Source organism: Mauremys mutica, chromosome 6, assembly GCF_020497125.1.
Source record: "Mauremys mutica isolate MM-2020 ecotype Southern chromosome 6, ASM2049712v1, whole genome shotgun sequence".
NCBI lineage: Eukaryota > Metazoa > Chordata > Testudines > Geoemydidae > Mauremys > Mauremys mutica.
The window spans coordinates 41,949,111-41,964,319 of record NC_059077.1 but is presented as its reverse complement, the minus strand read 5'-3'; the positions used below and the strand labels follow the sequence as shown (position 1 = coordinate 41,964,319).

Genomic DNA, 15,209 nt, shown 5'->3' with positions numbered 1-15,209 from the left:
GAAATATCATTATTTTATTCTGCTAAGCTAATGAACCCATTTACTTCAGACCCAAACCTGAAGTCCTTATGCAGTCTTTACTCAGGAAAAACTTCCATTGAGCTAGTCCTCAATTGGGAAATAAAAGAGATTAAGGGACAAATTCTACCTCTTCCTCTTCAGCTATGGAGGCCTCCCCTCCCCCGGCTCCTTCCCAGCAGAACCAGTGCACTTGTGTTGCACAGAAAAGGGCAGGGGCTGGGAAGTCTGTATGTTTGCTTAAAAAAAAAAAAAAAGATTTAAGGGACCTGAAAATCTGTTGTGGGGGATTCATCACTAGAGCATTGAGCCACATCAGTCAAGTGATACAATCTTGTTCACCAATTTAAATGTGAAGAAAAATGTAACTGCTTCCTGCTATAAGTGAAAAAATGTTCCTGTTAAATATAATATACCTCTACCCCGATATAACGCTGTCCTCGGGAGCTAAAGAATCTTACTGTGTTATGGGTGAAACCGCGTTATATCAAACTTTCTTTGATCTGCCAGAGTGCACAGTCCCGCCCCCCCAGAGTGCAGCTTTACCGTGTTATATCCGAATTTGTGTTATATCAGGTCACGTTATATCAGGGTAGAGGTGTACCTGAAATTTGGAGACTGTCTTTGAGACTTAGATTTCTCATTCTAAACGGGAGCAAGAGAGAAAATTAAAAAAAATCAAGTGTCTTGTGTTCCTTTACTTTTAATGCCCTGTATCAGAGGGGTAGCCGTGTTAGTCTGGATCTGTAAAAAGCACCAGAGAGTCCTGTGGCATCTTGTAGACTAACAGAAGTATTGGAGCATAAGCTTTTGTGGGTGAATTCCCACTTCATCAGACATGTCTGACGAAGTGGGTATTCACCCACGAAAGCTCATGCTCCAATACTTCTATTAGTCTACAAGGTGCCACAGGACTCTTTATCGCTTTTTAATGCCCTGTATTTTTTGTCAAAGGTTTTGTAGCAATAGTATGAAACCTAAAGAAAACCCGGCCCTTTTCCAAGAGGTTATGTCATGCCCTGACAATACAATTATCTTTTTACATTTCCAATTGTCTGTAAAATGTGATGCATATTTTAAACAGCAAGTATATAACCGAACACTCAGCATATTTTGTTAGATTGATTTCCCTTCCGTCTATGACAGAAATTACAGGGTTCAATGGTTTATGCTAGATTAAGGGAGATCTAGCATCACAGTTTATCACAGGGACTTGGAAACGGAGCAGGCTTTTCCCATAGCACCATCAGGATGTTAACAATGCTGATTCCCTTCCCACATACTTGCCTTATACTCACATAAACCAGGCAGTAATAATGCCTTTTTCCCTCTAAAGGTTGTATTACTGACTAGAGGGCTGACCTAAAGCATAACCAACAAAAGTGATTGCCTATGGCTCAGGGGGGTGGGGGGGGCTCATTGGCTCAGTTTTCCACCTCATCCCTTCCCCCAGCAGCCAGACCAAAAGGCAAGGCATTCAAAGACATTTCTTGTTTGGGACTCAGCTTGTTGTGAGTCTGGAGCTGGCTGAAATTAACTGAGTGTTCCAAATGAATGTTCAATCTTGTTGGCTTATCCTCTTTCATTAGTTGGCACCAGCAGGGATATTTTTTTAAGACTTAATCTCAGATAAAATTGATGGGCTCGTATTCTTAGGAAGCTGAAAGCTAGCTAAAATAGGTTACTAGGCACAGTACCTTACTGGCAAACCTGATCACTATTTTACTGATAGGTCCGTTCTGCGTCCAGACAACTTTGTGCTGCTATTAAATCTGAGCTGTAGGTGAAATATTGCGCTCTCATATTGAGATGGGCCCAAAGCCGGAATTCAAATATCCTCAGACTTGGAGGACATCCCAGTCTGAACTTGATGGCTGATCCTACTCTGAACACAAACTGCAGATCTGAACGCCCCTGCGCTATGAGAAAGTTTGGCTCTGACTCAGGATGTGAATGTTGCAGCTTGCTGCCCTCTCTACTCAGATGGACATGTTGTATAGCCTTTGGTTAGTCTAAGAAGCCATCTCAAATGTTATGATATAATTATTCTGCAATGGGGGCCGGGGAGGGAAAGGACAGCTCCTGTTTTCATGGTAGAGCAGTGACTTTTGTGGCATCTCATGGGGAAAACAGAAAGGCATTGTGCAGAGGAAATCACTGTGCTTGAGAGATTTTTGTCCATTCATTAGGACAAGCAGTTTTCTATACATCTCCTTGTAGCTCGATTTTTCGCATTCTTTTAACTATTTGAGCAAAATGGCTCCTTTTCAGCGTGTTCTGCTTCTGTGTCAGAGCTTTTAATGGAGAACTATGAAAAATGATTTCACCTGCAAAAACTGTTGGAGTATCAGGACATTATAGAGTGTCCCAGGCTATCTTCTTAGTTTAAATAAGTGTGGACAACTTATTTCAAAGCTTTGCAAAACTCCATTCCTGCCTGAGTCTTGGCTGTCTCTCCTTCCTTGCTCCTTTTATTCTATTTTAGCCTGCCTCCAAAGTATTCTTCTTGTACTCTCATCATGCCTTTTTCCATGTTGCTCCTATACTCAGACCAGTCTTTCTCCTCTATGAGACCACCCTCTCTTTAGTCATCCCTCCTCTAGTCACACTTCTCCCACAAAGCCTTTCTGGGATAATCCACCAATATGATTATTCACCTGCTTAAAGAAAGGCACATGCTTAAGTACCTTGTTGAATCAGGGTCTTTATCACTTACTTGATAGTGATACAGTCTGTCAATCTTCATCAACTTTGGGTTACCTGATTCTGCACTTACTGCATCTCTTTTGGGATTTGCATGCTTATTTCTATAACAAGGTTTGTCTTAGTCCTGATGATCTTAATGCCCCCCTCTCTTTGAAGTTCACTCAGATTGGAAACATCTTTGAAGGACATAATGATTTTTTTCATGACAAAAGGCACTGTAAAACGCATACAATGGAGAAATGAAATAAATTGCACATAGAGTGCAATCCTGTAATCTTTATGGACACAAAACTCCCTTTGAAGTTAAAGGGAGTTTTGCCTTCATGAAAAACGTGTAATGACAGTGAGATTTTGCTCATACTGATAAACAAGGCTCAGATGTGCATGTGAAAATCCTAGTGAAAGAGCACTGATCATTCTTCAGTTTGTACTGCTCTCTAGTGGGACATCTGCAGAAAAACAGTTTAGATAAATTAATAATAATGGACTTACGTAGCAACAGGGCCGCCCAGAGGGGGGGGGGCAAGAGGGGAAATTTGCCCCAGGCCCCGAGCCCCACAGGGGCCCCCACGAGAGTTTTTCGGGGGCCCTGGAGCGGGGTCCCTCACTCGCTCCGGGGGGCCCGGAAAACTCTTGCGGGGCCGGGCGCAGGAGCTTCTTCGCTCCCGGTCTTCGCCGGCGGGGGGTCCTTCTGCTCCGGGGCGGAAGGACCCCCCGCTGGCGAATTACCGCCGAAGACGGAGCGGGACCCGCCGCCGAAGTTCAGCTCGGTCTTGGGCGGTAATTCGGCGGCGGGGGGCCCTTCCGTTCCGGGACCCGCCGCCGAAGTGCCCCAAAGACCCGCGGTGGGGGCCCCCCACCGCTGTATTACCGCCGAAGACCGGGCTGCACTTCGGCGGCGGGTCCCGCTTCGGCGGTAATTCGGCGCGGTCTTCGGGGCACTTCGGCCCCCGGAATCCTCTGGGCGGCCCTGCATAGCAAACTGCATTTGCCTGTCTGACATACTGTGGGATCATAGAAATTAGAGATGGTAAAGACTCATTGGCTAATCTAGTTCCATCCCCCTGTCAGCGCAGGAGCAGTAATTGTAGTAGTGAGACCATTCTGGTCTCATTTTCAGTGTCCCAAGTGAGGGAGTTTTCATCATTTCCCCTGGAGGAACCATTTTCATCTGTCCAATATTCAGACACCTAGCAGTTGGTCTAAATAGTCAGACTGGGTGCTGGGGAGATGCACAGTGGGAGCCAGGGTGGGAGGAATCCTCTTCCCCATGTTTCAGAAAAGTTGCAGAGCCTTTTATTTATCTAGACGTGACACAGCAAGTAGAGAGAAGGAGGTTCCGTGCTGTGGTTGATCCTCAACTCTCTCTCCTCCCACCTTCCATAAGCTGGCACACGGGTCTTGTTCAGAGGTAGGGTTCTCCACACCTAGCTCCTCCTTGTACAACAGAACCATGTGGTTCCATTGTGAAGGAACAGACATGCAGAAGGGGGCAGAATTTGCCCCAAAATGTGCACATGTGCATGCACAATGTAGACAATAACCTTTACTTACACTTGAAAACTGGGTAACTGTATGGTATGTATAGGCTGGTATTTGTGGACAAAGGTACCTAATCTGTGCAGATAACTGCTACATGGGCACTCAGATACAGGTTTTGTGCATGCAATGGTGTATGTGCATTCTATGGGACTCTGAAAATATGGACCCAGAAAGTGAGAAAACGTTAAATTCAGCCCATATGTTTCCATCAGAATAAAAAGTAAAGTTCATATTTTTCTAGACAACCCAGCTGCCTTCAAGGTCACTTCAAAGTGTCTGTGAAGTAGATCGAGTGAGTGCTGATTCTCTCAGTTTTCCTGAAGTGTGTAATGGCACCGACTGTCGAGGATGTGAAGGCAGGAGCTTTTGAGGAATCATAAAGGGCAGGATTAATCAAATAATCCTGCTCTTTATGAACTGTGCCAAGGCAGTTCTTCTACTGCTGTATCTTGCAAAGCTAGCCAGTTAAAGTGCACTGCAAAGTTAGGGAGGGGACGTCAGGTCTTTTTTGTTGAATGATGTGTGAGATAAGAGCCCACAATAAGATATGTGTGGTTCCCATGTATATTCAGAAAGTGGTATCTTCCACACACAGTTGAAATCTGTATTTAAGTAGCCTGGTCATACCAGCCATGTGTTCTCATATGCAGCTGTATTTATTGCAGGTTCTATTTGTTAAACTCGTTCATCTGGCAACATGTATGTTTTACTGGGAAGATCAATGAAAATTAGGGGTCCTGATTCTCCACTGCCTTGCACTTTGTTTACTCACTTCCATCTGTGCAATCTGAGGACAAAGTGTGTGTAAAATGCTACTAAATCAGATTAGTTGAATTTTATACCTGGTTTACATAGGTATAAATAATTATATAAAGTGCAAGGCAGTAGAGACTCAAGTCATTTTAAAGCCAGTAAAGCAAGGGAAAATGTCATAGGTAAAACAGCAAAATCCATCTGTAATCTGAAGAAAAGATCTGTCTGTCTACGCTTCCATACAACCTCAGGTTTTCCTACAGTGTCCATCACTGTAATATCCAAGTACAGTATCACGTAGCTAAAATGGCTTAGCTGTTTGTATAAGAGATCATTTTAATTTGTTCATGAAAGTTTTAGTATGCATTTTCAATTGTAAAAATTGTTGATTTTTTTCTAGATCTTTTGCTGGAATAAAAAAGCCTGAACTGCAAGTTAATCTGCAGCCCAATGTGAATTATTTCTTCTATGTGAGAGCTGCCAACTCATCTGGGACAAGTGAACAGAGTGAAGCCGCCCTCATCTCAACGAAAGGTAGATCTGCATTTTCTGACATCAAAACAATGGAGTCGAGTGGCAGGACACTCAAAGGAGGCATAATTGCCCCAGAATTTAATGCTGAAATTTAGTCTCCAAAAGTAACCAGTTCATTGTGACATACTGGGCCTGCTTGTGATTTGACTGACCTTTAGTGTAAATTGGGAATAACTCAGCTGAATTTAATAGAGTTATGCCAGTGTAAAGCTGGTGTAAGTGGAATCAGGACTATTGGAAACTGTCCAGTGTTCTTCAGGTACTGGAGTTTTGTACAACTCCCTGTGAATGTAAAACTCCTAAAACAATACCAAGTTCTGCCCTCATTAGACCTATGCAACCCTAGTAAATTCAACAGTTGACAGAAACTCATCTTTGCATTTCAGCCCCTTGTGGGCCTTACCTGGATATGTTTGGGGATTTTTTTTTTTATTTTTTTTTTACCTTGGCAAGACATTTCCTAATAAAAGGTTCTATTCAAAATTATACAGAATGATCTGAAACACAACTAAAAGTTTGTAAGTGGATTTAAAACAAAACAAAACAAAAACAACTTAGTCCAGTGTTTTAGGAGAAGATACATTTCGGCAGGCTCAAACTTCAAGAACTGTGTTTTGAAAAATAATTCATTGACTTCAAAACTTTTTTTAATACCAGGGATCTCTGTGTTGCCCAAAGAGTTTTTGAACTACCCTAAGCACTTGGGAGTCTTTGCCTTCTTTGGCATAACATTACCCATTACTAATAAAAAAGATTTTGATGGACGCAGAACAGACTGTGGCAATAAAATTAGTAAAGAAATGCGGAGAACAATGACAGCAGCAAACCCTACGTAAAGAAGTCCTACAATTTTCCAGGATATCTGTAGTTGTCTTATTTTTATTGTTGTGTGTGAGATTGCCTATGGCAGATTCACCTGGAGGTCTATGTAGTGAGACTGTATTTATGATTGTGCTAGTCTAGTGGGGAACTGGATCACGATAGATTAGTGTAGAAAGTTATTAAAGTTCAAAGCTACTGGGTTCCCCTTTGTGAAACTTTCATAGTTATGCTAGAAAATGCTACATAAATAAAATTGGCTGTCAAAGCTGGTAGCCACCGCTGCTCTTGCTGTATAATTATTTTATGTGTGGGAGGGTGAAGCAGGGAAAACACTGCTGATACAGGTGTCGCCCTGATTTAAGGCTTACCACTTGCATACACCACCTCCTCCTTTTGTGAAAATAAGATGGATCCAAGCTGCCACGTTCAGATCCAGATCTGAATTTCAAGAGAAGAATAGTTGCACTTAAGAGTGCACTGTTCGGGCTCTGCCCTTCTCTAAGAGAAACTCATCCTTGCTGCTGTGTCTTGTTTAGAAAACAGTAAATGTTGTATTGTTTGGTATTTTATGATTCATTTCAAATTAGTACTGTAGTCATCCCTGAATTGGTGTGTGTTTCTTTGTCATGAATAATAACAGGAACTAGATTTCATGTGATGAGTGACACAGCTCATCCTGCTTTGCAAGTGTCGTCCGATGGAACTGTGATATGCCTTCCTGAGAGAACTAAATTCACTGGGTAAGTATCGGAATCCTGAGCATTGAAGTTCTGATGTCTCGATATGGGGCCTGACTCTTCAGGCTTATCTACACCCAGTTTTTGCACCAATGTAACTCAAATGGTAGAAAAAACATTTAGTGAAATTGGTGCAACACCCTGTTATGGTATAACTCAGTTTACACTGGGAGGCTGCACCAGTTTAACTAAGTTATTTTTCTACTGATTTATTTAAATCGGTGCAAAACCTATGTTTGGTCAAGCTTCATTGCCTTGTACCTTGTGTAATCTACCCCTGCACCAGGTGGATGCCAAATGCTTAATCAAATGGCAACATTTTACACCCACTTTACACAGCTGTAGATGATTATATAGGGTGGAGGAGAAAAACAATTGAACTGCTTTAGGAGGGAAAAGAACCCCTCTTCAATGAAAGCAAGAATCTGCCTCATCCTGCATAAGAGAGTGAGGCCTTTTCTACACTAAGGGAGAGATCAATCTAAGTTACAAAACTTCAGCTATGTGAATAACGTAGCTGAAGTTGGCATACTTAGATCTACTTACCCTGGGGTCCACACTACGCTATGTCGACGGGAGATGCTCTCCCATTGACTCCCCTTGTGCTTCTCGTGGAGTACAGGAGTCGACAGGAGAGTGATCTGCGGTTAATTTAGCAGCTCTGTTGGTCTTCACTAGACCCACTAAATTGACCGCTGATGCATCGATCACCATGCGTTGATCCCCCGGTAAGTGTAGACAAGCCCTGCTTTTCTAGAAACTGAATGAGATAGGGCTTCAATTTTAGCACTGCTGTGAAGTGAAAACAATGACAGCCACAAACCTAAAATGATACTTGTTTTGTGGTCTCACCAATTTATTTCATTATTTGGATTTATAAAACGGCACCTATCTCAGTGTTTCTCAAACTGGGGTCGCCGCTTGTGTAGGGAAAGCTGCTGGTGGGCTGGGCCGGTTTGTTTACCTGCCGTGTCTGCAGGTCCGGCCGATCGCGGCTCCCACTGGCCGCGGTTCACCGCTGCAGGCCAATGGGGGCCGCTGGAAGCGGCGGCCAGTAAGTCCCTCGGCCCGTGCCGCTTCCAGCAGCTCCCATTGGCCTGGAGCAGAAAACTGCAGCCAGTGGGAGCTGCGATCAACCGGACCTGCAGACGGGGCAGGTAAACAAACCGACCCAGCTCACCAAGGGCTTTCCCCACACAAGCGGCGACCCTAGTTTGAGAAACACTGACCTATCTCATATGATATTTGCTTATGACAGTTGATTTAAAGAAAAACCAACCCTATAATAAATTATTATGGAACTTTAGAAAACACCTTGGTTTTTTTAAAACAGAGGTATCAAGGGAATGTTTCAGAAAAAATAGCACTGATGTTGTGATTTGTTATTGTATTATTCATTAAATTATTTGCAGTCTGGTACCAAAAACAATATGCTAGGCACTGTCAATACAGATGATGAAATGGGCCAGATTATGTAGTTCAACTGGCATAAACAACCACATTTATGCTCTCATATCCCAGTGTGGTCTCTGGTGTAAGCTAAGGCATCCTGAAAGCTGTTCTAATTTATGCGTGACAGTCCGTGGTCCTGGAGCTGTGCAACGTAGCTGGCTCACATCAGTAAATTAGATGTGTGTAGTGCCTGTCCATTACAGCTCAAATATTAAAACACTCCCCTCCAATATTGGAAGGTTGGGAGAGTGGGATACAGAATACTATCAAAATAGACACTTTAAAAATATTATATTCTAACTTTTAATATTAAGAGAGGAAGAGAAGGGTAACAAAACATTGCATCCTCAAATGAAGACACCATCAATCTGGCTTATCCAATTACCTTAATAAAACTGAGGCCAGATGGAAGAGAAAATACAACATAATAATGTCTGTTAGTCTGATACCTTTTTTATTGTTGTAAAGAGCTTAAAGCTGTACTGAGAAACGTCCACTGAAAATTAAACTGATAAAAACATAAAAATGGCCATACTGGCTCAGACCAGTGCCCTGCCTTCTGACAGTGGCCAGTGCCAGATGCTTCAGAGGGAATGAACAGAACAAGGCAATTAGTGAGTGATCCAGTCCCAGCTTCTGGCAGTCAGAAGCTTAGGGGGACACCCAGTGCATGGGGTTGCATCCCTGACCATCTTGGCTAATAGCCATTGATGGACCTATCCTACATGAACTTATCTAGTTCTTTTTTGAATCTAGTTATACTTTTGGCCTTCAAAAGTGTGTTGTGTGAAGAAGTATTCCCTTATGTTAGCTTTAAACCTGCAGCCTATTAATTTCATTGGACGGCCCCTGATTCTTGTCTTATGTGAAGGGGTAAATAACACCTTCATATTCATTTTTTCTGCACTGTTCATGATTTTATAGACCTCTATCGTATCCCTCTTCAATTGTCTCTTTTCTAAACTGTCCTGTCCCAGTCATTTCAATTTCTTCTTGTATGGAAGCTGTTCCATATCCCTAATAATTTTTGTTGCCCTTCTCTGTACTTTTTTCCAATTCTAATATATCTATTTTGAGATGGGAAGTGCAGACCTGCCAGCAGTATTCCAGATGTGGCTGTACCATGGCATTCTGATATTTTCTGTCTTATTGTCTATCCCTTTCCTAATTGTTTCTAACTTTGTTAGTTTTTTGACTGCCGTTGCACATTGAGTGGATGTTTTCAGAGAACTATCCACAGTGACTCCCAGATCTTTTTCTGGAGTGGTAACAGCTAATTTAGACCCCATCATTTTATATGATAGTTGGGATTATGCTTTCCAATGTGCATCGCTTTGCACTTATCAGCACTGAATTTTGTTATATTGCCCAGTACCATGTTTTTGTGAGATAAGAATTCAGAGAATAAGCTACGTACTGGAGTGACTGGCTCTGCCCTTGTCTTGGCTCATGCTCAGTTCTCTGGCTCTTGAAAATTGCCCCAAGAAGAACTGATTTGTGATTTTATTGCCATATTGACCGTAGTTAAAAATGGCTAGTCATCTTACTTTCCTTTCCTAAGGAGTATTCACTATTCTCTCTTTATAGCTCTCTCCTGTTGACTTACAGCATCTCCGTTAAAGTGCTTCAGCGACACCACTGCACCGATGCAGTGTTTTAAGTGTAAACTTCCCCTAAGTCACTTAAGAGCCTAAATCTCATTTTCAAAAGGGACTTCTGAGGGCTGGTCTGCACTAGAAAAGTTAAACCAGCCTAACTATGTCAGTTAGGGATGTGATCTGTTTGTTATACTGGTATAAACCCTAGTGTGGATGCAGTTATACCTGCATAGAAGATGTTCATACAGATATAGCTTGTTTGGCTTCCTGAACCTCAGTAATCTACATTGGTACAAGCACTTTTATACCAACATAACCATATACATACTAGGGTTTTTTTTTCAATCTAACTGTACTCCTATAATAAAGTGGCAAAACTTTTTAGTGTAGACCAGCCCATAATGCCTAAGTCTCTTTTGAGCATGAGACTTCTAAATTAGCCAGGCACTTTTGAAAATGTTATTCTACGTCCTTGTGTGTCTTTTACTGGACATCATATGGCTTTCTATAATGTTTAATAGTTTTAAATTCTCATGGCACGTTTACCATAATGTGCAGGTAGAATCAGAGAGGATTTTTGCTAAAAGTAACTAAGCTTTTTACATTGAAAAGCTTCAGTTAGGAGGATGAAGTTACTATCTATGCAATATAAGATGCAGCCACATGATGTGACTATAAGCGATGGAAAGAACATTATGCAGTCGCTATGCTGAAATACTGGCTTTGCTGTATTCTCTTCGTTCGTAGAATTCCATCTGTCCTGGGTGAGCTGCTGCCAGCTCGTGGTCTGCATTACTGGGAAATCACCGTCACTGGCTGCAAAGGCTACCGGATTGGAATCTGCTATAACTCTACACTAGAAGGCAGCATCCTGGGGCAGGATGATACTTCTTGGTGCATATGTTATTGTTCTACACAAACAAGGTAAAGCTGAGTGAGTCTAGGTACTTGCAAAGTTACATTTTTACACATGGTGGAAGACAGCTTTGTTTATTTTTATTTCTTCAGATTTAAGTCATAATTAAAAATATACCTATAAAAGATAAAAATATACCTATAAAAGTACTTGACCCTTAGTCTGACAGCAGCTTAGCACATCTGGCAGCATTAAAAAACAAACATTTATCAGGCACAACCAGCCAGTGGATCATGTACAGGGTTCTGGGGACATACCTTCAACCCGCTTGCAAAACCCTATCAAAAAGGGCTTTTGGAGCATGTGCAGAAGGTCACTTCTGGAGCACGGAGCAGGTTCCAGAGTCCTGGAGATCACACAAAGCACACCCTGCCAGTCCTTCCGCTCTTTTATAATGAGGGGGATCCAGCTTGAGTGCCCCTGTCGGCTGCAGCTGTGGCATGGGGAAAGGGACAGTCCCAGGTCACTTAGGGCTGTATAGGTAGGGCTATGATTTGTCATGGAGATCACTGTGGTTACAGAAATCCTGAACATGAATGGAGTCAGTGCAATCTTGGAAATGGCTATATAAAGACATTTCATTAGGCCCGAGTGGTGGTGTGGCTTGGCTCACAGGGTTCAACACCACTCAGGTTTGGCCCATCTGCCCCTCTGCCTCTATCTGCAAAGCCGTGGATGGGCCAAACCCAAGTGGTGGTACGACCCCATGTGCCAGGTTGCAAGGGGAGCTGGGCCCAGCCCTGTGGGACAGAACCGCTGCTGTGGGGTGAGAGCAGGGTAAGCTTGTTCTCCTTTCTGTTACTTATCTATTTTCCCCCTGCACTTTTGGCATGAAATTTACTAAAAATTTCCAAGCCAAAATTGTAGCCCTATTTATAGGACATGAGTATATTACAGGTTCAAGTAAAGTGCCAACCTTTGGGGAGTACATTTTTTATTTAATCCTAAATCTGAGCATATTAGCAACAATCAACTAAATGCAGCATTTGAGATAAGTAGGGCCTGATCTTGTGAGGCTCTGAGCATCCTCAAAGCCCCATGATGCCATAACTGGGCCCAGAGGCCGGAAAAGAACGAAAGTGGCATTGATGAAGAAGATCAAAATGGGTGTCTTTCTCCTGAAAGAGAGTTCTTTGAAATGCTGAGGGGCTAGTGTAAGAGTTCAGAGTGTAGAAGGTAGTATTATGAAATAACGTCAGCTTAGACATGTAGTAAGTTTCATACTTCTCGGAGATCTCCTTTAGTGTGTGAACTGCATTGTGCAAAGTGTACGAGAGGCAGCAATTTGTTAATGGCTGGGAAATAAATGGTGGTAGTTTATTTCTGATTAATGGCATCATGGATTCTCATTTTGTTTCTATTTCCCATTCTCCACAGTTTCATTTATAAATTCTTCCACCATGGTGTAATGAGTGATGTTTACATGACGGAGCAGCCAGCCAGGGTCGGCATTCTGCTGGATTATAATGTTGGGAGACTTTCATTCTTCAATGCAGAGAGAGGACTAGCTCTGTTCACCATCAGGCACAGATTTACTAATGCTGCTCACCCTGCCTTTGTTCTGGAGAAAGCTGGCGTACTTAACCTGCACACAGGAATGGAGCTGCCAGAGTTTGTGAAACACAGCTAATCTCTTGCTTTCAAACTATCCGGAAGACAAACCGTTATAATTTTTCGGGGGGTGGGGAGAAGGTATCTATTTTTCTCTTAGCAAATGTTACCCACACCATTCTCCCACACATCAACACTAATTGTAATTATACACATAGCACTCTGTGCATGGAGAGGATAATAGACTCCCTCCCACTTAGTATGTATCTTGTGGTATATATTGAGTTATTCTCTAAAGGGAAAAGGTGTATATTAGAACCGAGCATTGGGACGGGGATAAATTCATGAACAGGAACTGCAGTCTTTACTACGATAGAAAACAATTACAATATTAGCTGAATTTTTTTACGTTTGATGATGATCTTGTATATGAGATAAGTGCTTCTCTCTTTGAGCTTTAGAAATCTGCATTTCTACAAAAATAAATGGGCAGAGAAAATAAGATCAAAGGAGCAACATTTTCAAGCCAGCCCCAAACTAGCCTCCAACATTGCTCACACACATTTTGAATCCATAGACTCAACATTTCCCATCTGCATTGTTGAGACAGTCACAGTTATCTGATTTGTGTGCACAAATGCCACTTGTAATGTGAATAGATGTTCAGCAAAAATATGCATGTGCAATTTTGGAGTCCAAAGTGTTGCCTGCGTTTCTGGTCCTAAAATTACTGCCTGGATGGCTTAAAGGATAGATAGGGTCCTATAGCCTGTGACTTTGGAGTAAAATTATCAGCCTTCCTGTGAATTGTCCCTTTTTCATCCGTGACATAACTGCTGTTGCCTTTGATCTTACCTTACCCAGTTTCACACTTATAGAACTCCCCGTAGATGATCTCCTTGCCTCTGCTCTACTCTGTCTTTTTGTCCCATTTGAGCTTTGTCTACACTAGCATTGGACCCTAGTTAGAAAGCTGCAATGCTTGGGGGCTATTGTGATGGGCTCGCTAGAAATTGCTAGATAAGAAGACAAAGATGGCATCGGAATGTGATTAAACATTTGCCGGCAGAGCTATATTCTGGTATTAACCCTGGCCAGTGTTAGTTAGAACTGTATTTCAAAGCACTTTACAAATCAGCGCTATGGGCCCTTCTTCTCCTGGCCAGATTCATTGGTGGTGGTGCCAATGAAGCCCTGTGAACCCCTGGTGTGTATTGACCTTAAGAGATGGCAGGCAATGTGATGCATGCTGCCCATCCTTGTGGTTCCCCACTGGGCTCACTTCTCATTTCAGTTAATCCCCGGTACCCTCTGAAGTAAGTGGGGTTTCACATGTCTGAGAGGAGTTGCTGTTGAAAATAGTTTTTTAATTAATTACAATTTAGATTTCTGCTTGTCAAGATCACAGTTGGTGTCCAATCTGCAGTCTATTTTATTTATGTTTTATTTTAGCAGCACCTAAAAGTGTACTAGAGGCGTCACAAAGCAATAGTAAGACATGCTCCATGTCCCATAGGGTTTATGCTCTGATTTTGGTGCAGTGACAGGTGTTACAGATACCCAGGGACGGACAAGGTGTGAATGACAAGATCACACAGTCATTTAGTTTAAGCCTGTGCACATCTTGATGAGTCAATTAAAAGTGCTTTTTTGCTTTTAAAATTATTCCTGGCTCACTGGGAGCATCCTGGAAGGAGTGCATGCTAAGGAGTCCTTTGAATCGAGAGAGGGATTCAGCTGGCTTGTTGGCTTGGGAGACGGGAGAGTGTTCCATGTGTGTGCAGGGGACGGTGTGGAAAAGTAACACAAAGGGGGCACTGAAGGTGGTGATATTATCAGAGCTGAAGGGGCTGGGGGAGGTGGAAAGCAGAAAAATAGAATAGAAGGGGAGAGGGTGAGAGGCTAGGTCAGAGGTGTAGGCTGTGTGCATTCCTAGAGTGCCCAGAAAACCAATGATTTCGCTGGAGATTTGAGTGCAGAAATAATACAAGGTTGAGCTTTTAATAGCTAAATTCAGAAAATATTTATGAAAATGAAACTAAATCTGCAAATCCCAGTTTTCCAGTTATTTTATCTGCAATGTCCTCTACTACTTGTCATCGCTGCATCCTTGCAGGGCAGCTGTGTCCCGCGAGCCAAGGTTAGCTTCACTCATCAGCAATGCCATGATGTATTGCAGGGTGGACAAATCAGGGTTAAGGAGAGCAAGAATGGCAAAGAAAACCAAAAACACTTTTTGTGACAAACTAGAATCTTTCAGGCAATATTTACAAATGACAAAACAAAGTCTTGTTTATAACCATTCATTGTTGTGCAGGTAGCATTATAATAGTCCTTCTAGATCAAAGGCTTTTTCAAAATGGTTCCAATTATACAAATACAGGATCTCTGTCTGTTTTGAAGGACTACCTGATAGGCTTCCCAGATGTACTGTACAATTCCAGTTATCCATATTCTCTTTATCCAAAAATCCTAGTTATCCAAATCCAATGTGTCCCCCCATGTAGTCCTGTATTCAAAATAGCACTTTCATTTAGCTGAACACTTGGTTATCCAAAATGTTCAGATGTCCCCCAGGCC

The 15,209-nt window shown here is 42.3% G+C and overlaps 1 protein-coding gene across 1 annotated transcript in view; it reads left to right on the top strand.

The window, feature by feature from the left end:
- Positions 1-12,708, top strand: part of CMYA5 (cardiomyopathy associated 5) — a 40,680-nt gene extending 27,972 nt beyond the window's left edge. Inside the window, exons 9-12 of the mRNA XM_045021440.1 lie at positions 5,420-5,553; positions 7,016-7,115; positions 10,910-11,086; positions 12,456-12,708. Coding sequence (XP_044877375.1) covers positions 5,420-5,553; positions 7,016-7,115; positions 10,910-11,086; positions 12,456-12,708 — 664 coding nt within the window. The remainder of the gene's footprint in view (positions 1-5,419; positions 5,554-7,015; positions 7,116-10,909; positions 11,087-12,455) is intronic.
- The last annotated feature ends 2,501 nt before the right edge of the window (positions 12,709-15,209 follow it).